This window comes from Halichoerus grypus, chromosome 3 (genome assembly GCF_964656455.1).
Source record: "Halichoerus grypus chromosome 3, mHalGry1.hap1.1, whole genome shotgun sequence".
NCBI classification, from domain to species: Eukaryota; Metazoa; Chordata; class Mammalia; order Carnivora; family Phocidae; genus Halichoerus; species Halichoerus grypus.
In genome coordinates this window covers 70,386,981-70,411,118 of record NC_135714.1, presented here as the reverse complement: position 1 = coordinate 70,411,118, position 24,138 = coordinate 70,386,981, and the positions used below count along the sequence as shown (strand labels likewise).

The 24,138-nt window shown below is 39.5% G+C and overlaps 1 protein-coding gene across 1 annotated transcript in view; it reads left to right on the top strand.

Moving 5' to 3' along the window:
* Positions 1 to 2,099: 2,099 nt before the first annotated feature.
* Positions 2,100 to 24,138, top strand: part of HSD17B11 (hydroxysteroid 17-beta dehydrogenase 11) — a 39,431-nt gene continuing 17,392 nt past the window's right edge. The window contains exons 1-5 of the mRNA XM_036096741.2: positions 2,100 to 2,203; positions 8,041 to 8,712; positions 15,563 to 15,670; positions 18,656 to 18,787; positions 20,341 to 20,447. Of these exons, the coding sequence (XP_035952634.1) occupies positions 8,503 to 8,712; positions 15,563 to 15,670; positions 18,656 to 18,787; positions 20,341 to 20,447 (557 nt within the window). The 5' untranslated portion in view covers positions 2,100 to 2,203; positions 8,041 to 8,502. The remainder of the gene's footprint in view (positions 2,204 to 8,040; positions 8,713 to 15,562; positions 15,671 to 18,655; positions 18,788 to 20,340; positions 20,448 to 24,138) is intronic.

Genomic DNA, 24,138 nt, shown 5'->3' with positions numbered 1-24,138 from the left:
AAACAGTTTGTAATCTGGCTTTCATTTTTTTATATTCATTATCTTACTAATGTGGCAAATATTTAACTTTTTTTTTTTTTTTAAAGATTTTATTTATTTATTTGAGAGAGAGAGAATGAGAGAGAGCGAGTACATGAGAGGGGGGAGGGTCAGAGGGAGAAGCAGACTCCCTGCTGAGCAGGGAGCCTGATGCGGGACTCGATCCAGGGACTCCAGGATCATGACCTGAGCCGAAGGCAGTCGCTTAACCAACTGAGCCACCCAGGCGCCCCAAATATTTAACTTTTAAGTACAAAGTCCACTGTTCTTGATGATGTGGAATAGATACAGACATTATAAAACTTTGACTATCTCAAAAGCCAGATTAATCAAACTTTGACAAGTATTAAGACTGAAGAATGCAGAACTTTTGGCATATAACAGCTCCATCACAACCTCTACACTAAGAGACTTGACAAAACTAGTATGGCTTCTAGCAGTTTAAGGCCTTGTCCCTAGGATAATCGGAGACCCCCTTAAAATGCGTTGGTGGAAAAGTTAACAATGCAGGAGAATTGACTATTGCAGGCAAAACCTCGTGATAGGTAGATAGTACCTACACCCCTCTCTTAGAGCAGTTTCTTTCAAAAGTTTGCAATTATAAATCCTTTCTCTGCCCTTTGTGCTAAAAATCTATCCGGAACTCTTTCCACAAGGACCTGAGAGCCCCTCACTTTGAAATGCAATCATTCAGGGAGATAACTCCGTTCTATCTCCCAGTCCTTGTAGGCCTAACTTTAATGGACACTTTTCTTCAACTTGGACTGCTGCCTCTTGTCATAAAGATAGAAGTTTCTTCTCTGACAGGCACCAGTTGACAAACCCAGATGGCCTACTCATGTGAAGCACCAACTCACCCCCTTAACACCCCTCAGTGCCTTTCCCTTAGCACACTGCAGGCTTTAAAAAGTCTCCAGCCTTCTGTTTCAGGGAGGTTGAGTTCATTCACACAATAGTATTACTGAATAAAATGTGTCCTTACCACTTTACTTAGTATCCAGTTCTGTTTATTTTTGACAGTTCTTCCAGATAGTAAAGTACTATTATTAAAAAATAAATTTCTGGATTTGGCTTCCTCTGGTCAAATAAACTTTGCCCTAATTGTTGACAGCCATTAGCCTCTGCTTAAACTGGAAATATAATTAGGCAGGCTCTGTTTAAAATGTTTAGTTCCTCTGAAGTGTGCTGACAAATCAGTCATTAGGAAGAAGAGAAATAAGGCAGTGAGCCACAAAACGTTTGACCAGGAACAGGAGAGAGAAAGGCATTCTCATAGAAAGTTCCTCGAGCTCTAGTTTTCTAACTCTACATTCCTTAAAGAGAGATTGGAATGGACTTAGCTCAAAGAACTACACAACTATGCAAACAAAATCAACTCCTCAGTACTAGGACTATACCACAATTAGCTCAGACAGAGGGTCTCCAGGGTTCCACCCTTCGGGGACATCTACTAGATCTACTAGAGTGTTGTGAGCATGTGCTGTAGCCCACTCTTGGGCAGAACCGAAATGCCATCTCAGATATTTACTGTTTTATACTACCATCCATTTATCCAGATTCCAAATTAAATGAATATCATTAGAACTTAAGTAGAGAGAAGTGAGGGCTTATATTTTTTATTTAATTTTTTTAGTTAGTAACCACATACCAACTTTAAGTGCTTCTTAAAATAGTGAGACAGGCGAAAGATGCTGAATAATGAATGTTTTTCAATAGGAAAGCAATGTATGTGATTACCGGAATTGATCTTAGGTATACTAAAAATAAGAGTGATTAATAATTCCAACTGTTTCACCCTTGTTCTATTCATTTCATTACATAGCAAATATTTATGGATTACTTACTATTTACCAAGCACTGCCCTAAGTGCCAGGAATAAAGTCATGAACAAGACAGACAAGGTCCTCCTCTCATGAAACTTACTTTCTAGGGAAAGTAAATGAACTATAAATAAACAAACTAGGAATTGCATATTAGAAAAAGTGCTATGAAGGAAGTAGACAACTTGCTACATAAAAGAATAATTGAAACCGGAGTAACTATATTACAGGAGAAGAGTGTCAGCAAAGACTTCTCTGAGGAGATCACTCTTGAGAAATACTTAAGGATATGAAGCTACCAGGCACTGGAAAAGCTGGGGAAAGCATTCCAAGCAGAGAGGACTGTAAGTACAAAACCTCTAAGGTAGAAAAGAGCTTCGCCATAATCAAGGAACAGAAAGGTCAATGTGCTAAAGCATAGTAGTAAACCAGAAAGTGTGATCTGGAATGAAGCCAGAGAGGTGGCCAGTATGGTGGACATAGCTCTCTGTTACCCAATACCCATTTATTCATTCTCCCTTCTTCCATGTCATATGTAGAAATATGTCCAGGCGCCTGGGTGGCTCAGTCGGTTAAGCGTCTGCCTTCGGCCAGGTCATGATCCCAGAATCCTGGGATCGAGCCCCACATCGGGTTCCCTGCTCAGCAGGGAGCCTGCTTCTCTGTCTCTCTCTGCCCACCCCCACTCATGTTCTCTCTCTCTGTTGAATAAATAAATAAAATCTTTTTTTAAAAAAAATCTTTAAAAAAAACAAGAAAGAAAGAAATGTGTCCAGGTAAAAACTTACCCCCTATGCTCCCTGCAGCTAAGGGGGCCACATGACCCTTTCCTGGCCAATGAGATGAACATGGTAGCCTACTGTGTGGGTTTTCTGGGAAGGCTGTTATTTTCCTGGGCAAAAGAGACTGGCTAATTCAGCAGGAACTATTAACCTTTTGCAATTTCCCCTCCCTCTTGTATTCCTGCTTGAAAGGAGGGCACATTTCCTAGAGAAGGAGAAGCCATCTTGAGATCCTAATGACAAAAGCCACACACATGGATGGCAGGATAGGGTACAAGAAGGAACCTGAGGGTTTGTTGTTTTTTTTGTTTTTTTGTTTTTGTTTTTTTACTTCCTCAAATAGTTACACCATTGCACCTGTCCTACATAGACTGCTTCTGGACTAATAAGGAAAATAAACCCCTATTTGACTAAGCTGCTATGGGTTTATTTCATGTAAAAATCTTGACCCAAGAGCCAAATCATATAAGGTCTTATAGGCTATGATAAGGAATTAGCAGTTTATCCCAAGTGATGGAAAGCCATTAACACTGTACCAAATTTTGTTCCTCAAAACATAGAGAAGTAGGTATTATAAAAATTGGAACTGGATAAATAGCATCATAGCAGTAAGGGTTGGAATGAGAAGTCCAGTTACTAGACTCTTAATACTTGCCTCTACTGCTATCCTCTCTCCTTTTCCATAATCCCCTGGGTCAAAAGTAGCCTGCTTTCCTCTTTCTCTTCCCTGATGGCAAGGATTTTCTTCGTATCTTTTGTGTTCTTTCAATCAGCCACCAGTCCTGTCTCTTAATAAGTTAATGCATGCTGAAGGAAATTTAAACAAATAATTTAAATGACTTGTTGAAAATCACAACTAGAGAGTGACAGCGCTGGAATTCCAACCTAACTTCAGAGTTTTTGTTTTGACCTTATGCTGCCTCAGTCTTCATAAAGGCCAAGGATGAATAGTCTTGAGATGACTGTGATTTCTTCTGGTCCAGTCTGTCCCAGTTAGTCTAATAGCAGCCTCCTGCTGAGGAAGGCCACTATTTAGTCATAAGAATGTAAATGCTGTCTGTTGATTTTTAGCTTTCAGAATCAACATAGACCAAGCACAGAAAATGTTACAGTTACAAAATATAAAGTAGATATGATCAGTCCTGAGAATATGAAAGTAAACCAGATACTACAAGTTGGGAGGTAGAAATGGACAACTGAGGAAAACAATAGGGCTTACCCTCCTCTTACAAAATGGGAAGCCAAAAGTTTCATCATACAGTGGCAGGCATAAGACATAAAAAGTCTAAAAGTTTTAAATATAAACAGACAGGGATGCCTGGGTGGCTTAGTCAGTTAAGGATCTGCCTTTGGCTCAGGTCATGATCCCAGGGTCCTGGGGTCGGGCTACCTGCTCGGCGGGGAGCCTGCTTCACCCTCTCCTGCTCCCCCTGCTTGTGCGCTTTCTCTCTCAGTCTGTTAAATAAATAAATAAAATCTTTTAAAAATTTAAAAAATTTTTAAATATAACCAAACAAAAGTAGTAAGGGTAGTGACATAATTGTATTGGGAATATATAGGGAGAAAGGTGTTAAGAGTGGAATAAGTGAACTACATCCTCAGCTGTCATAGAAGAAAATCAGTAATGTCTACTATTGATTAGCTAAGAAATGACACTGTAAGCCTTTATTAGAGGCATAGAAGTCAACTGTACAAGAGACAACTAAAAGGATTAAAAGTGGTTAATCTGAAGAGTTAGACAATGGGACTGAGGACTGTTGGTTTTTATTATCTGCCCTGCTGAACCATTTTTTAAAAGATTTTATTTATTTGAAAGAGGGAGAGAGAGATTGAGAGAACGAGAGGGGGGAGGGGCAGAGGGAGAAACAGACTACCCGCTGAGCAGGGAGCCTGATGTGGGACTCCATCCCAGAACCCTGGGATCATGACCTGAGCTGAAGGCAGATGTTTAACCGACTGAGCCATCCAGGCACCCCTTGTTGAACTATTTTTAAACCAGATATATTCATTACTTTGAATGCATAGATTCATTACTTTAAAAAAAATGTGGTTGGACAAGCTAACATTTAACTCCCTCCAGCTTTAAAATTCAGACTTCAGAGCCAAGTATGAAGGCTTCGATCCCAGAATGACTGAAAAACTATTGGAAGTACCTTCTTTAGCACAGTCTGGCAATCATTTCTGAATGTTCTTCCTCAGTGTTCTTTAAAGTAACAGGGAAAAGAAAAGAGACTGTTTTTCATTGGCCTATGTAATTGCAAAGTATGGTGGCCTTTCCTTCTGAATCCACTAGGACTCTACAGAGCCAGCCTTGCAAATATAAACCTCTTAACTGATGACTGGTTAAAATACAGTAGTAGTGGGCGCCTGGGTGGCTCAGTTGGTTAAGCGACTGCCTTCGGCTCAGGTCATGATCCTGGAGTCCCGGGATCGAGTCCCACATCGGGCTCCCTGCTCAGCAGGGAGTCTGCTTCTCCCTCTGCCCTCTTCCCTCTCGTGCTCTCTGTCTCTCATTCTCTCTCTCTCAAATAAATAAATAAAATCTTTAAAAAAAAAAAAAATACAGTAGTAGCTATCATTCATTAAGTGTATTTGTATGTAAGATGTCAGCTCTGCTTTTTAAATATCTCATTTACTCAACCAAGCTGCTATTATATCCATTTTACAGATGAAGTAACTGAGACCTCAGGAAAGGGTAAGTAATTAGCCAGATATCACATAGCTGATAAAAAGTTGGCAGGAATTCAAAATCCTAGTTTTAGGGGTGCCTGTGTGGCTCAGTCAGCTGAGCGTCCAACTCTTTATTTCAGCTCAGTTCATGATCTCAGGGTCCTGAGACTGAGCCCCATGTCAGGCTCTGCACTTGGGATTCTCTCTCTCCCTCACCCACCACAACACACACACACACACCACACACACGCGTGCGCGCTCATGTGCTCACACCCTCTCTCTCTAAAAAACAACAAACAAAATCTTTCTTTTAATAGCTGCACTCTATGACCTGTTAATTAGGGATTAAGTCACCTAATGCTATGAGGGGGAGGTGTTATAAATGCTATAGGAGTTATGAATAACGGGAGGTATTATGAGTAATAGTTTTTATCCTTTTGAATTTTTCAAAGTGATTTAGGAGTGGCTTAGCTTTTCTTCTTTGCCCTAAGAAAAAAGGCAACATAGAGTAGTGACAATGGCTTAGATCTAAATTCAACTCTACCATTTATACTATGACCTCAGGTGATTTGCTTATTTCTCTTAATCTTTTATTTCTTTATTCATGTAATAGACATCTCATTGAACCTACTTCTTAAGACTGTTGAGAGGGTAAAATAAACTGTGTCTATATGTGAGGCACTCAGCATAATGCCTAGTCATAGTAAGTGCTCAAATCATCACTGAAGGGCTCCTTATCCTTACCTTTTGTTGCCCCCCCCTTTTTAATGCTACTTCAGCAGCTGGGAGGGCAGCATGAAATTAAGGTTCTCCACATAGAAAACATTTTACTTTTTTAAAGATTTTTTTTATTTATTTGACAGAAAGAGACACAGAGAGAAAGGGAACACAAGCAGGGGGAGCAGGAGAGGGAGAAGCAGACTCCCCGCCGAGCAGGGAGCCCGATGCGGGGCTCGATCCCAGGACCCTGGGACCATGACCTGAGCCGAAGGCCTAACAACTGAGCCACCCAGGCGCCCACAGAAAACGTTTTAAACTGTCCCAATGAGGCGCCTGGGTGGCTCAGTCGTTGAGCGTCTGCCTTCAGCTCAGGATTCACAAGAATCCTGTAGGGTATGTATTAATAACATCCCAGTTTTACAAACTAGGAAACATTCTCAGGGAGGTGACGTCACATACACATGTAGGATTCAGCTGTGACTGTTTTCAAACACTGGGTTCTTTTCCTAGACCGGGGAACTCCAGCCGGCTTATTGGATCAAAACTACCTAGTTCTCTTTACATACAATTGTTTTTCTTTTTTTTTAAAGATTTTATTTTTTTAAGTGATCGCTACACCCAACATGGGGCTTGAACTCACGAGTCTCATGCTCTCCCAACCGAGCCAGTCAGGTACCTCAAATACAATTTTCTTAATAGAAAATATTAGAGACAGAGCCTACATATATGAAAGTCAACATATACGAAAGCATACACATGTAAGATGTGCTTTCTTCCTATAGGTATTGGGCAAAAAAGTTTGACAGTTAATGCATTTATTTGCTGTGGGAGCTTTAAAAAGTTAATCTAACTGATCTATTCATTTATAAAATAGGGAAATAGTTTTCTTCTCTACTTCCTAAGAAGCTTGTTAAAAATCTAATGAGATGGGGGCGCCTGGGTGGCTCAGTCATTAAGCATCTGCCTTTGGCTCAGGTCATGATCCCAGGGTCCTGGGATCAAGCCCTGTGTCGGGCTTCCTCCTTGGCAGGGAGCCTGCTTTTCCCTCTTCCACTCCCCCTGCTTGTGTTCGCTCTCTTGCTCTCTCTCTCTCTGTCAAATAAATAAATAAAATCTTTAAAAAAAAATTATAAAAATCTAATGAGATAATATATGTGGAAAAAAGCTCTGGAAACTGGAAAATTTCTTTTTTCTTTTTTTAATGTTTTAACAGCTAAATTTTCTTTTTTTTTTAATTAACATATAATGTATTAATTGTTTCAGGGGTACAGGTCTGTGATTCATCAGTCAGGAAACTTTCTATGCAAGTATTTGTGCTATTGTAAACTTGGATTTGAGAGCCATAACAAAAAGTTGCAGATGATAGAGAAATGTATGAATTCTTTGTGAACTTCCAATTTTTTGTGATCTTCCTGCCTCTTAAATATAAAGTGACCATCAGTCACCCACTGACAGAAGTCTCTTTCCAAGTACTGTAGTGTCTCACAAAAAGCCCCATTTCAATTACTATCAAGAACTGAACTGAAAAAAAACCAAAACAAAACATGTAACAAACAATGATTAAGCTCTTCCTGCACACAAACCCAGAATTGGGTCTTTTTCTTTTCAGTAACCAATACTTATATAAATAGGCTACTAAACTAGAAATTACATAGGTAATCTTTATGCAAGGTGATTTTCTTTCTATTTTATGATTCATTCTGGAAGCCGTGATTTATTAACCTGGAGAAAGATACGATTACTTAAGTGTAATATGTTTTTTTCACAAGGTCCAACAGGTTGAGCGAAAAAGGTTATCCAAATACACTGCTCTTCCTTGTGGATACAATCCCTTATGATATGATACGATTTTTCCTGGGCCTTGATTATCGCTGCCCCTGAAAGGACATTTTCTCTGCCCTCCAGAAATCGCGCTTAGTTCAAACCAGAATGTGAGATAGCATAATTTCTCAGGATGGGGTGGGGGGGGCTTGCGGAACAATTGACCTTCTCCCCACGTCCCTTTTAAGATAGGAAACTACATCTGCATCCCTTCAGTGGTGGTGAGCATCAAGTTTCAAAGAAGCATCTGGACTGCGGACACTGTCAGTGATCTTTGTAACTTGGAGAGGAATGACCACATTTAGGAAAACAAGCGGCAGCTAAGCCTCCAAGGTCGGCTCGCAAGACCCGGAGGTAGTGGGTCAAAGACGAGCGGACTGGAAGCCTTGCCCTCCTCTGGACTTTGTCCCTCCCAGATTTCTGAGCTGGCGAGCAGCCGCTCCGCACTGCAGCCTGAACCAATTGTGAAAGACCTAACCAAGCCCAGCCCAGCGGAAGGAACGGTTTCAGAGTTGTTTCTCTTTGATAAAAGGAGCCCTTCCTTGCTCTTGCTTTTACTCTCTCCGGTGTTGGACGGAATCGCCCTCCAGAAGCAATTTAGAGTGACTGGCGAAAGGCAGATACACCAAAGGCTCACGGCAACGACCAGGATGAAATTCTTTCTGCAGTGCCTCCAGCTTCTGCCCTTGCTGATCATCTTCACCCTAGAGTCTCTCCTGAAGCTTTTTATTCCTAAGAAGAGAAAATCAGTTACTGGAGAAATCGTCCTGATTACTGGAGCTGGACACGGAATTGGGAGACTAACTGCCTATGAATTTGCCAAACTTAACAGCAAACTGGTTCTGTGGGATATAAATAAGGTAATAGTGCTTCCTATGTTTTACTTTCTGGTACCTTTGATGCATCGTAGTCATGGATGCATTCTGCAGGCAGCAACCCTGTACAGCATCGCTATAAAGTAGGGAGGAAAAAATTACTATTGGCATTTTATAGATCCATTAATGTTTATGATTACAGGATAAATGGACCTAGAGGATATAAGATTCCCAGTTACTACCCATCACTAATTTTGCATTGTAAATGTATCCTTACTTTTGCCCAGAAAAGAATCTGTGGTCTCCTCCAGAGCCTGATTTCACTGATCCCTCTATCTTAAACAAATGGAAAGAGTAATGGTTTTAAGCTAGTCTATTAAGAAGTTTGCACCTATTGAGAAAAAAATCCTACTTGCCATTACTGAGATAAGTGGGTTTAAAAGATACCCAGCAGAAAGCAATATTACTGTATCATAGCAATTGCCAAAAATAATTTTTAAAATCATCTTTTAGTTAAAAACAATATAAAAGAAAAAACTCTTTGGGGTACCCGGCTGGCTCAGTCAGTAGAGCATGCGACTCCTGATCTCGGGGTTGAGTTCAAGCCCCATGTCGGGCCTCGAGTTTACTTAAAAAAGCAAAATTAAACAAAAAATTTTAAATAAAAATAAAAGGAAAAACTCTTCAATATACATAATGTTTTACAAGAATGGGTGTAGGCTTAAAGGAAGAGAGGAGGACTTAAAATCTAACCTTTTATATGGCCAGTGGTAGATGGACAGAGAGTTTTCTGCAAGGCACCTGAGGGCCTGAAAAGCCATCCCTTATACATTAGTCAACATCCAGCGCTGTAGCTGTAAACAAAAATTCAGGGAATGTGAAGTTAGATAATAGTTCTCCAGTGAGTGGATGGTTGAGATAGCAATCAACAAGTACTTACTGAGTATCTGTTACATGGATAGTAAGAACACAGTGGCGAATAGGCGAGTAATCTTGTAGGGAAAATAGACTTTAAATAATTATACATGCACTGAAAGATACAAACTAGTCCCAGTCTAATCTGATGTCAGACATGGCGGTAGAGTCAAACTCAGTGGAGCTCTCCACCTCTTCATGAGCTACCTCCTAACTTCCTAGAGCTTTAGAATCCTTTTCTGCAAAATGGATAAAATAACAGTACTTACCTTAAAGGACTGGGAGGATTATACCAAATAGTGCCCACAAAGCATTTAGCAGTGTCTGGCATACGGTAAACACACATTAGTTATTATCCATTCACAAAGTGAAGTTTAAGCCAACATTAGAGGATTTAGGGCTAAGAATTAGGTTACACATCTGTGTTAATGGCTCCCAATGCCTTATGCTCGTTCGTACAAAATTTTCTCTGATTCGGAGTGGAGTGTATTTATCCAGCAAATAGTTATTGAGTGCCTACTATCTGCCAGGCACTGTTGTAATACAGAACTGAGGACACAGCAGTAAAAAGAGCACAAAGTTCATGAACAAGGGACGGTAAACAAGATATGGTGTATAATAAATTATGTGATTGCTAGAAGGTGATAAGAATAAAGAAAAGTAAAATATGAAAGGGGATAGAGACTCTGTATGGTGGGAAGGGCAGGGATGAACATGTTGATCTTACACAGAAAGCCTCCTGAGATGGAGATAGTTGAGTCAAGATCAGAAGAGGCAGAGGGTACAGTCAGCCCCTCCCATATCTTTGCAGAGAGGGATCAGCAAATGCAAAGCATGGCACAGAGTGAGGGAAGGGAGAGAAGTAAAAGAAAAGTCTAGATCTGTGCTTTCCAACACAATGGTTGTTGAGCATTTGAAATGTGGCTCATCTGAATTGAGATGTGCTGTCGGTGTAATTACACACAGGATTTCAAAGACAGTATGAAAAGGGGAATGTTGATTATCTTACTAATAACTTTTATATAGACTACATGTTGAAATACAATATTTCATAATAACAAATATTCCAAAATAATATTTTGGATGTATTAAGTTGAATAAAATATACTGCTAAATTAAATTTTATTTTTTCAAGCGTGACTACTAGAAAAATTAAAATTAGGTACATGGCTCGCATTATATTTTATGAGACAGCGCTGGTCTAGAAACTCAAGTAGCAGCAGCTCCAGATCATCAAGTTTCCCGTAAGCTATTGTTTGTGCTTCGGCTTTTCCTGGGGGAGCCAGTGGAGGGTTTTGAGCCAGATTCTAGGCTGTTGGGTTGCAGGGAGAGCAGTTAGCAGACTAGTGGTAATCCAGGCAAGGGATGATGCTGGTTTTGCAGACCAGGGAGGTAGTAGCGGAAGTGGTCAGAAAATTAAAGACAATGTAGTAAGTATTTATTATGTTAAATTCATTAAATTTAAATAAACCATCTGTTGTTTTAAGGTTATATCTTTCCCACTTTTTTTGTGGGTGAAATATACATACATATTTAATGAAATTACAATGGTAGTGACTGATAGTTTCTGTGTTGGTTTTAATGTCCTTATACGGCCAAATAAAAGATTGGCAGTCCCAGTTCAGTATATACACTGCAGTCCACTTTTCTTGAAATTTTACAGGTTTTAAAATTATGAAAGTCTGAGAACCACTAAACCTGACTGGGGAGGGAGGGTAGGGTGGAAATTTCAAGGAGTCCAGGCAGCAGAACCTAGAGATATAAAACTTTTGGGCTGGTGGCTATACAGAGAATGAGTGAAGAAGAGGAGAGTTTCAGATTGTTTTCAGACCAAGCTGGAAGGGCAGGGAGGGGCCAGATCAAATTCTTTCCCCCCAGGGTTCAAAGACAAATTGTCCCCAAAGACAAATTTCTCAGATTAAGTCAAGCAGCAAGGATAGCAATGTCCAAAGATACCCTTCTCAGGATGTTGTGGACAGACATCTTCCTACTCATCATGAAGTCCACAGAAAAGAAGCATGAATTTAGGGAGGGATTAGTGGTGGCTTCAGCTTTGTTATTCTACAGAGACAGATGCCATGAATTTTTTATTGTTTTATGTAGATAATCACATTTCTTGACCAGTGTCACCCCCATGCCTCATTAGTTAAGTTTGTGACAATAAATTTATTTTTTAATTTTAATTTTTTAAAGATTTTATTTATTTGTCAGAGAGAGAGAGAGAGAGAGCACAAGCAGGGGCAGGCAGAGGCAGAGGCAGAGGGAGAAGCAGGCTCCCCGCTGAGCAAGGAGCCCGATGCGGGACTGGATCCCAAGACCCTGGGATCATGACCTGAGCCCAAGGCAGCAGCTTAACCGATTGAGCCACCCAGGCGTCCCTGTGAAGATAAATTTATAGCAAGTAGTGAGCACCTAATATATACTCAAAGACTGTTTATCAAATGTTAAAGTGAATTAATGAATGGAAAAAAACAATGGAAAGAATCAGGAAAACATGTAGATGTTTAGTAGTCTAGGTAATGGGCAAAAAGCTTTGGTTGTGGGGATAGAGGCAAAGAATAAGTAAAGTCTTAAAGGAGAGCCCAGGATTAAAAATTGAGAACTGAGGGGCGCCTGGGTGGCTCAGTCGGTTGGGCGTCTGCCTTCCACTTGGGTCATGGTACCATCATCCTGGGATCGAGCCCCGCATCAGGCTCCTGGCTCAGCGGGGAGTCTGCTTCTCCCTCTCCCTCTGCCCCCTCTCCTGCTCATGCTCTTGCGCACGTGTGCGTGCACGCTCTCTCTCAAATAAATAAATAAAATCTTAAAACAAACAAAAATAATAATAAAAAATAAAAATTGAGAACTGAATCCAGCACATTAGGAAAAAGGTTAACAAGGGAAATGTTGAAGAATGATGAGCAGTTCCACTGTGCTGAGAAAAATTTTAAAGGTCTGTTTATTTTTTATTTCTTACCAGATGAATATGGAGACTGTCTAAGATTTTTCCTGGCAGAATTTCCAACTTAAATTTGTTGCATAGTTCAGGAGGTGTGGAGTGCATACCTTGGCCCTAAGTGGGGAAGACCAGGGAAATAGGCAAAGCATGATTGCAGACATAAAGGAAGGGCATGTTTGTCACTTCACACTCTGTCCATTGATGGAGAAAGCCAACCAGTACTAAGCAAATCTCCACAAATGGAATAAAGGGCAAATGGAGTTTTATTGTAGAATTTGTTCCAAATAAGAACTGAATTTTGTGAATACCCAAAGAATCAGTACCATATACTTTTTAAAACTTTCTTTATTGTGGTAAAATATGTATTACATAAAAATTTCCATTTTAACCATTTTTAAGCGTTCAGTTTAGTTGTGTTGAGTACATTCACATTGTTATGAAATGACCTCCACTATCCATCTCCAGAACTTTTTCGTCATCCCCAAATGGAACTTTGCACCCATTAAACAATTAGTCCCCAGCCCCCTCTCCTCCAGCCCCTGGCAACCACCATTCTGCTTTCTGTCTCCGTGTATTTGACTATGCTAGGTATCTCATATAACTAGAATTATGCAATATTTGTCCTTTTGTATCTGACTTGTTTCACTAAGCTTGATATCATCAAGGTTCATCCATGCTGTAGAATGTGTCAGAATTTTATTCCTTTTGAAGGCTGAATAATATTCCATCGTATGTATATACTACATTAATGAAATATACTTTTGAAGGAAGGGGCCCAAAGCTGCCTGTTAGGTACAGGAGGGCAGCATAAGGTTTACTTGAGACGTTTTGATGTCCCTTGGGGAATAAGGGCTCCTCATCAGAGGACAAACAACAGTTTGTGTGAGAGATTTCAGCAAAAGGGAAAACACCCTATTTCTTTTACTGTCACAGTAAGTTCACTGGGCGAACTGCGAATTCTTTCCATAGCTGTCCAGATTTGGGTTTTCTGCAAGAGGAATTACAGATTACCAGCAAATTCACACACTAGCGTTCTGCTCTACCGTTCTCTCTGTGGGTAAATGTAGTAAGTCCACCCACTTGTGCGTTAGCTGACAATAATTTCTTGGCTTGCAGAGTTCACAGACTAACCCTCAATCCAAGGTATGGTTTGAGACATTCTTTACAATGAAAAAGCTACAAAATCGGTACAGGCAAACCAACAAACAAGCAAAAATGGAAACAAAAAAAGGAAAACAAAAACAGAACCCTATGGTCTGATCATGAATTTAAGGTGACAAAATCAACACTCCAGACTGGGCTCGTCATTCCTTCTCTCAAATTCCGCTCTCCTTGTGACTTCCATCTGACTTGTTGCAACACTGTGTTGCCAGTTCCTTAAACTAAAAAAGGAAGGACGTCACTTCGGTTCTTCCCACCTTCCTCATGTTGTCCCCAAGCCCTGCTGATTTTGCTTCCTAAAGATATGTTTTAAGGCTCATTCTCTTCTCTACATTCTTTATAGTCGTGCCACAGTTCAAGCTTGTATCATCTGTTGGCTGAATCATTGTCAACTGCCTACTAATGTTTCTCTCTTCCTGCAGTATTGACCCCTAAAATCTGTTCTCCATACTTTAGCAAGAGTAATCAGTATAATACACAAATCTGATTCTGTAATTTAATCAGTGCCCCCCTCCTAACTTTCTGGATAAAACTTAGTATGACACACAATGCCCTTTATTTTTATTTATTATTTTTTTTAAGATTTTATTTATCTGACAGAGACACAGCGAGAGAGGGAACACAAGCAGGGGGAGTGTGAGGGGGAGAAGCAGGCCTCCCGCAGAGCAGGGAGCCTGATGTGGGGCTTGATTCCAGGACCCTGGGATCATGACCTGAGCCGAAGGCAGACGCTTAATGACTGAGCCACCCAGGCGCCCCACACAATGCCCTTTAATCTGGACTCTTACCGGCCTTGAGCTTTATGACCCAGGAACACCAATCTGCTAATATTTTCCTACTGAATTTTCTCCTATCCATCCCTTTGTTTACACTCTGCCTGCCTGTCCTTTCCCCTCTCTTTACCTGTCTGTTCTACTCACCCTTAAGACCCTACTCTGGTACCTTTTCTTTTTTTAATTTTTAAAAAAGATTTTATTTCTTTATTTGACAGAGACACAACGAGAGAGGGAACACAAGCAGGGGGAGTGGGAGAGGGAGAAGCAGGCTTCCCGCCAAGCAGGGAGCCCAACTCGGAGCTCAATCCCAGGACCCTGGGATTCTGACCCAAAGGCAGACGCTTAACAACTGAGCCACCCAGGTGCCCCTGGTACCTTTTCTTCTAGAACTCTATTTCATGCCCCTCCTCTGTGTTCCCATAACTTTCTGTATATTTTTCTGTTGTTATACTTACCACAATGTGTTAGTTTGAACCATGTGAAACTGCCAATATTCAATCCTTTATTCCAACACAATAACAATTTCATATGTCCTACCTAAATCTTATACTTACTTTTTGTTTCTTTCTACTAGACTGTGAGCTTGCTGAGGTCAGTACTCTGTCTCATTCATATTTCTATCTGTAAGGTTCTTCTAAGCACCATGACTATGACCTACACATTAAAATGTTAAAAGAATGAGTGAATGAATGAATGAATGTAATTAACCCCTTATTTATTTATTTATTTTGCTAGAAAATTGATGTATGTGGATAGTTTTTAGTGACAGAAAGAAAAAGCTAAATATTATTTTTTTAAATCTTGATATGGAATACACACACACACACATTCACAAAGTATGTAAAATTCATGAATACAAAACTAGTATTTTAAGATTTTTATGTTCTTTAAAAAAGCTTGCTTTAAGTTTGGTTCCAAATAAAAGAATCTTCAAAGTACTAAGAGCAAAGTGTACCTATATCCCTGACAAAAATGTGTCCAGTTAAATTCCTGCCTAACGCTAGTTCAAACAATCTGACTATTCTTAATTATTTTCAGCTGTTGATATAATATGTTCATGTCATTTATTTCATTCTCTTTATCAAACTTTTTGTTCCCTTTCTAGCGCGGAATTGAGGACACAGCTGCTGAATGCAGGAGACTGGGTGCGAAGGCTTATGCCTTTGTGGTAGACTGCAGTAACCGAGAAAATATTTACAGCTCTGCGAAGAAGGTGAAATTTTGCATTGGGTAGGATCGGGTCATGTCAGAGCCTGGAGGGATCCTGGAGATGACACTGTCAGGATGCAGACAAAGTAGCAGAAGTTTTGTGATTTGCCTAAGGTTGTGCAGCCAGCTAGTGGCAGACCCAGAACTGGAACCTAGAACTGAGTTTCCCAGACTTCAGTGTGTTCTAGAATCTTCCAGAGAGCTTGTTAAAAAATGACACGCCTGAGGTTTGCTTTCAGTGGATCGGGGGCTAGGCCCAGGAATCTGCCCGTTTAGTACCCCACATACCCACCCACACCTCACCCATGTGATTCTGCTACAAGTAAATTCTTGGATGACACTGCAGATCACTGACGGGGTCTTCAGATGCCCAGTCAAAGAACTGGGTTAGGGAGTTAGGATAAATTTAACTGTTTATCAGGCTTTGATCATAGATTTATCTCTATAAAGCAGTATTTGCCTCTTCTATATACAACTGAAATATGCTATGTGTATATAACGGAGCTTCACTCCGAACGCATTCATACATATACTTGTTAACTAAATGCTACAATAGTAAGAAAGTCAGTAGAATTATCTGGGCAAATTCCTTAAAATACACATTCCTGGACCTTACCCCTGGATAATCTGATCCAGTACAGTATAAAGATTCTGATTCAACCAGCCTTGAGAACTTCCTTGTTTAGGGAATTTTAGATTTGAGGACATTTTTAACTTCTGTTTTTGAATGGTAAACTTTTATTTCGAGCTAATGCCTCTATTACTGGTGAGACCTGAGCTAAGTCAAAAGAATAAGTAGAAATTGGGGCGCCTGGGTGTCTCAGGTGACTGACTTGATATCAGCTCAGGTCGTGATCTCAGGGTCGTGAGATCGAGCCCCGTGTATGGCTCTGTGCTGGGTGTGGAGCCTGCTTCGGATTCTCTCTCTTACCCTCTCCCTCTGCCCCTCCCCACACTCCACCCCCCCACCCTTCGCTCCCTCCCTCTCTTAAAAAAAAACAAAACAAAAAACCAACTAAGTAGAAATTACCCAGGCTAGTGGTGGGAAATAGCTTCCTGGAAGGGAGGGGTACAGTAAGAGCAAGGCCTGTAAACAAGAAACCTCTGCATTTAACAGTTACTATTTTACTTAAATTAACAATGATTTTCCTTTAGAGAGATGTACACTCTTCCAGTTACCACTGGCTCTATCACTGCACGTTACTTAACCTCTCTGTGCCTAAGTTTCCCCAGTTATAATACGGGGATCACAGTGGTACCCACCTCAGGGTTGTTAGGAGGATTAAGTGAATTAATGATGTAAAGTCTTTGGATCAGTCCCTGGCACACAGTGATCGTGTCTAGATTCATCTGGGAATAGGCTGTTCTGGAAAAGGTAATTTCATTATTTGAACCTATTCCATGGGTTTTAACCCTAGTGTTTTTACTGAAATTGCTCAAGGATAAACAATATGCTTAACAGAATATGCACAATGACATGTGATAATCAGATATTTTGAAGTTATTTTGATGTGGTTACTTTAATATCAGGACATTTTTGTGTCACCTAAGCATTTAAACTCATGGCTTGCTTTCACTATTGAGAAATGTGCAGAGCAGACATTCACGGTGTGGAGAGACAATAGGTGATGATGGGGAGCCCAAGGATGAAGGAAGGGACCAGTGTGTCTGGGCAAATTCTTTGGCAGCATAAAAGAGCGATTTGTGTTTTAAGTCACGCTAGTTTGGAGGCGTTACAGCACCTTCATCACTTCAATCACACACCCTGTCCTGTTCTTCTCAATAACTGAGGGGCATTATGCTGAACGACAGTTTTCATATCGTGCTAGAGATGTGGCTATAGGTACAAATAGTGTTGACCAAGGGCCCAGTATCTTAGCTTGACTCTTTCATACTTTAAATACGACCTGATGAAGTTCATTTCTGGCTGGCAAGCCTTCAGCTGTTGGCACACTGGTGTCCTACTGGGTCACTGATGGGTATCCCACCTCCTGGCTTCCTTTCTGTTTGAGCTTTGAGGTTTGTCTTGGGCTCTGAGGTCAGAAGGTCTGGGAGAGTCTCAGCTCCATGTGACCTTGAATAGTCACATGACCTTGAGCAAGAAACAGCCATTCTGCGTTTCATGTTTCTCATCTCTAAAGTGAGCATACCAAGAGTTGCCAGCTCATGGAATTATTTTGAGAATTAAATGAGATAAATAATGAAATTTTGCAAAATGCATAGCACAATGAAAGCCTTTAACAGGCTATTTGCCACCTCCCCCTCAGTCCCCCAGCACACTGTAGCACTATCTAAATATGATAACTCTTAACAGAAGTTAACTTTTATTTGGAACACAATGTATAACAGAATGCATTGTAACTCTAGGGTCTATCCACCAAGAAGCTTAGTTACTCAAAGAACTGTAAAAATATCAGATAAGATATTCTGGCTTTGCCAGCCCTTAGGCCAACTGTCACCTGCAGGGGGAAGGTTGGTGAGCAACAAAATAAATAGTTTGTACTACAAAAATAAAGAAATAGAAGATGTGACCAGCTTAATGGTATAATCAGTTTTACATAGATTCCCAGATGGTCCCTGCGTTTGCCAATTAATTAAAAAAAATTTTTTTTGCTTACCTTTTGAAGTAGTATTTAAAAAATAAATGCTGGGGTTTTTTTTGTTTTGTTTTTGTTTTTGTTTTTGTTTTGTCTTTTGCCACTGGTTATGTTTTTATTAGCCAGATGCCTCTCAGAGTAAAATCAATAGAGCAAAAGTCAAAAGAGTAAATTGCAAAAGAAAACTTCTACCTAACCAGACTTATAGGTAGAGCTGTTTTGAAATTAAGTACCTAAGATTAAAAGGTTCTTTTTTCCATATTGGTACATAGATTACAAGACTACTTTTCCCCCCACATCTAATAGAGGAAGACATAGTTCTTTAATAATCCTTGCATGCAAACCTTCCTTCATAACTCTTAATGATATAGATATTTGTCTTATTTTTAAAGGTGAAGGAAGAAATTGGAGATGTTAGTATTTTAGTAAATAATGCTGGTGTAGTCTACACATCGGATTTGTTTGCAACACAAGACACTCAGATTGAAAAGACTTTTGAAGTTAATGTACTTGCACATTTCTGGGTAGGTATGACTTCTTTTATGAAAACATTCCCTTTTGTAAAACCCAAAGACTTTGTTTAAAGTGGAGATTTCAGGACACCTGGGTGACTCAGTTAAGTGTCTGCCTTTGGCTCAGGTCATGATCCCAGGGTCCTGGGATCAAGTCCCTCATCAGGCTCCTTGCTCAGCAGGGAGCCTACTTCTACCTCTGCCTGATGCTCCCCCTGCTTATGTTCTCTCTCTCTCTGATAAATAAGTAAATAAAATCTTAAAGTGGAGATTTCAGCAGACATAAAAATGTATCAAATTAATACTGAAGTTTTCTGTAGGTACTAAGGATAATATACGAAGAGGTCATTTTTCAGGGCTCCTGGCTGGCTCATTTGGAAGAGCATGAGACTCATGATCTTTGGGTCATGAGTTCGAGCCCCACGTTGGGTTGAGATTATTAAAAAAAATAAATAGACTTAAAAAAAAAAGAAGTCATTTTTCATGCTCTGACCAAATCTCATCAACCATTCTTCCTCCCCCCCTTAATAATATTAATACTAATAAGTAATTAATAATAAACTTTAGGTGTTACATATGTTTTAATTTTAAACTAGATTCTCACATCTATGTGACATTGTTTATGAAGAAAGGGATTAGGGGTCATCTGAGTCCTTTTGTGTCGTTCTTTTAAGGGTGAGCCCAGTTTGCTTTCGGATTCTCATGAGACTCAGGCCTTGAGTATTTTCTGGCCCCAAAGTTGCCAACTTTATCATAAACCTCACCATTCAAGGTCTATAGATACAGATATATATATACAGATGCAATATATACAGAGACATATATATCTGTGTGTGTATATATATGAGAAAGAGAGAGAGAGAGTTTCTAAAGAGGCTAAAAATTGCCCAAATAGCCAGTTACTGAAAGGGTCCCTCAAAGTTTTCTTGGATGTGAGTTTGGGATACATAATCTCTAAAGAATATTAGAATTAGTGAAAATGCAGTATTATTTTATGTCAGTATTCCCAAGTTATTGGCATCTGTCTTTGTATCTGTATTATAACTGATGAATTTGCCTGTCTTTCTGCCTTTCTTAGAACGTAGGGCATTGTCTTAATGTTTTTGAATCCCCATCACATAGTAGGTGCTCAGTAAATATTTATTGCATAAATATTACTACTGGAAGATTGCTATTCATTTCAGTATTTTGCTGACATAACCAAATTATTTTCTAACAATTTCACATTACATATAAATTCTTTTGATAACTCTAGATTATTATATCTATTCAATATATGAAATGATAGAAAACATCAATGACAAAAGGGGTAGAGGATCAGGGGATATTAGAAGTTCACAATTTAAATGAAATGGATTCTCAAAATTTTCAGTATCCATTGCTTTGCATAGTTTTTCCAATCTATGCATCCTATCCAGTCGCCTTAATTTGGCAATTAATTGGGTTTTTCCCTTTATTCTAGGAAAAATGTTAACAAAATATAGCTTTGTTTGGAAATATTCCCAATGGGTCTGCAAATCAGAAATAACAATATATCTTTTTCTCTTAATAAACACTATTTCTAGACTACAAAAGCATTTCTTCCAGTGATGATGGAGAATAATCATGGCCATATTGTCACTCTGGCTTCAGCAGCTGGGCATACTGGGGTCCCCTTCTTACTTGCTTATTGGTAAGTGAGCATGTATTTCCTTAATTTGTTTCTATGTTTAACTTCTGTGTGATTTCTTACCCTGTCTAGTGAAATGAAATTTGTTTCTATGTTTAACTTCTATGTGATTTCTTACCCTGTCTAATGAAAACTACCATTAATGATGATAAACTTGAAGTTGCCCAAATAGAAAGTTGCACAAAGTCTCTTGTACAACAGTATTATCAACCATTAACCCCCTCCAGGCTGACCATTCTAGAGGTCTAGAGGTGGCTGCAGGGAAATTATCAAATTAGAAGCCAGCTCTTTTTTTTTTTTTTAAAGATTTTATTTACTTATTTGAGAAAGAGAGAGCACTAGAGAGAGAGAGCAAGCACAAGAGGGAGAAGCAGGCTCCCCACTGAGGAGGGAGCCCGATGCAGGGCTTGATCCCAGGACCCTGGGATCATGACCTGAGCCGAAAGCAGACGCTCAATGACTGAGCCACCCAGGCACCCCTAGAAGCCAGCTCTCAAAGCATTTCTCATCCCTTTTAGCAGCAAGAAATTACAAAACAAGAGTAATATTTTTGTACCATGAATAAAAGTTAATAATAAATTTTAATAATTTTGTGGAAACAAAATGGTGTAAAGAGAAAGAGTATAATCTAGGATTCTAAACACTAAAAGCATCCAAACAGTGGAATTGTAAAAAAAATTATAATAGTTATACATTTAAAAACCCATGCCATTATAATACCTGAAGAACTTCCTGTAGCAAGCAGGGCACAGTAATGGTATGCTCCACTGTATACTGTAAAGAATTGATTAGTGAGGCCACCATACCCCAGGGGATCCTACTGGTTGCACATACCCCAACAGTGCTTGGCCATTTCTATATTTTAGCAAGTAATAACTCTTAAAATGTTGAATTATTGTGTAAATAATATGTATTGTCAAATAAATACACATACACATATGCTCAAATTTGTTTTCTACCATCATGCTCTTTTGGAATTAAGTATCTAAGTTCTAGAAACAACCCAAACAACATATAGTTGTATGGGTATAAATATATAAACATTGACGTGGGTGGGTATCTTATTTTTATATAATATATACATATGTATATATATACGTATATAAAAGAACTATGTCTTGCATTTTACAAGTTCCCAAGGATATATACCAAGCTGTTTTCCTCTAACCACACCTAGAGAGTGGTTATTCTTTGATAATGACAAGTAATTTTATTTTGTTCCTTTTATTCATCTCTATTTTCTTTCTTAATGTGTATTTGTTTTCTAATAGCTTTTAAAATCAACACAGACTTGGATTGAGGTTTTTTTTCTAAAAGATGAAAGGACTGCTGAGGAGGTCACAGTGCAGACCCATGGCCCAGAGCCAGTAGAAGTTTGGTGATTGTCCCCTGGCTACCTGAGACTGATCCAATTTGGCCTTCCTTCACTTGATGAAAGATAGCTGTAGGTGTTGCTTCTCAGCTACTACATGGCATCCTGTTCCGCTGCCAGGTTCTTAGCCCCAGGTACCCAGATAAGCCAAGAGGATCTGAGTCCAGCAGGGCTGGGAAAGCTGTCATGCGTCCTCCTTCTCTTTGCCATAGTAAATGCTGTAGCTCTTTTGATTCAGATTTGATTCTCTTCCATTAAATGTCCAGAAGTGAAAATCAAGAGAGAACATGTTTTGCGTGAGAAACAAATTTATTTTGATCACCACTGATAGTGCTTTCAGCAGAAGTAAAAGATCTCACCGAGTCTTGTCAAAGCAGGAACAACACACACAGTTGTGTGGATTGTAGACTACACAGTTCTAGGCTGCACTGTTCATATTCAGGTCCCTTTAAACTCGATTTTCCAGGAGATGGCTGTAAAGTCGCTTGAGAGGAGATGTAGGTTTTTCTTCTTCACACAAAGGCACCATTTGGGCTGAAAGGTAGGGTTGCAAGCACACAAGTGGTTTGTGCACTTCTGGCTTTGGGATGGAGCAGCGGCTTGCTTGCCCCTGTAGGACTCTTCTTTGGATCCTCAGCTGCACATGGCCTGAGCTGCTGCAGTCTATGATCCTAGTGACCGTAACTGTCTTGGATTCGGTTGACTCTGGTTTTTGCTCAGCATCTGATCAATGATGGAGCTTTCACAGAGACACACTGAAGACTTCTCCCAGCAGAAAGCAGTGTTTATCAGTGGTTGTTACTAACAACTGGGCAATGCAACTGAGATGCTGCTTTTTAAAACATAAACTTTTTTATTGAAGTATAGCATACATTGGTAAAAACGCAGAAATCATAAATGTGCAGCTCAATGAGCTACTGTAAATGGACACATCTATTTAACCACCATGCAGGTCAAAAAATAGGACAAGACCTTAGAAGCACTTTTTAGAACTCTTCCCAACCAGCAATCCCTCTTTCCTTCTCGAGGGTAATCCCTGTATTGACTTGTAACACCACGATTAATTTTGCCTATCTTTGATCTTTATATACACAGAATCACGCTATGTTTGTGAGGTGTATCCTTGCTATTGTTGGTAGCTACAGCTTCATCATTTTCTTGCCTGCATAGTATTGCATGATGTGACTAGACAGCTGTTTATTTATCCATACTACTGTTTACAAACATTTGGGTTGTTTTCAGGATGGGACTATTGTGAATCATATGGTATGAATCTTGACTTAATCACTTACGAACATTATGTGACCTTTGGCAAGTTACTTGACTCCTCTGTGGTTCATTTTCTTCACCCATACGAGAGGCTAATCATAGCAACTAACTAAATCATCAGGATGCTGTAAAGTTTAAATCGCATAATGTAATGCAGTTAGTATAGAATCTGGAGTCCTCTAAGTGTTCAATAACAAGTGGGTACCTGTTGATGTTACATTCCAATTCTACTTTCCTGTAATCACACAAAATAGCAAAGTCCTGCCTGGCAGTTTAGCTTCCAGAATGCTTTGCCTCAGTGGAACTAATCCCATATGCTCCAGCTCCCCAATGTTGAAATAAAATGAGACAGGGTCTGGAATTACCCGGTTCTTTTCCGTGTAATCGAGCCTTTATCTGCCACTGGCCTGAGTTGCTAAGCCACAGCAAAAGAATTTATTAGAGCTCCGGTCACCTATATTGGAAAAAAATGTTTCAATTTATTTTGAAGTTACAGTTCACCAGTTTTAAATGATTAATGTGAAAAATCCAAGATCAAAGAACTGGATTCACGGTGAGAGATGTTCACCTTTTAATTCTATTCTAAAATGTTTTTTGCTGCTTGCTAAGTATTTTGTCCAAAAGTATCTTGATTTTTTTTTTAAGATTTTATTTATTTATTTGTCGGGGGGGGGGCAGAGGTAGATGCAGGCTCCCTGCTGAGCAAGGAGCCTGATGCGAGACTTGATCCCAGGACACTGGGATAATGACCTAAGCCGAAGGCAGACGCTTAACCAACTGAGCCACCCAGGCATCCCCAAAAGTATCTTGGTTTTTAAAAGAAAATATTTAAAAGTACCATGAAACTCTGGCTAATATCTCTTGTCAACTTGAAGAGCCAATTTATAAGCATGAAAGTCACCAGTATGGGAAGACGTGGCAAAATCAAGTCCTGATCTTTACTAGCTTATAATGAAATGTTATTTAAAAGAATGATTGGGATAAGAAATATTAATTCATGTTACTAATAATAAGAAATTTGATGTAATGTTACAAAGTGCAGGAAAAAAATCC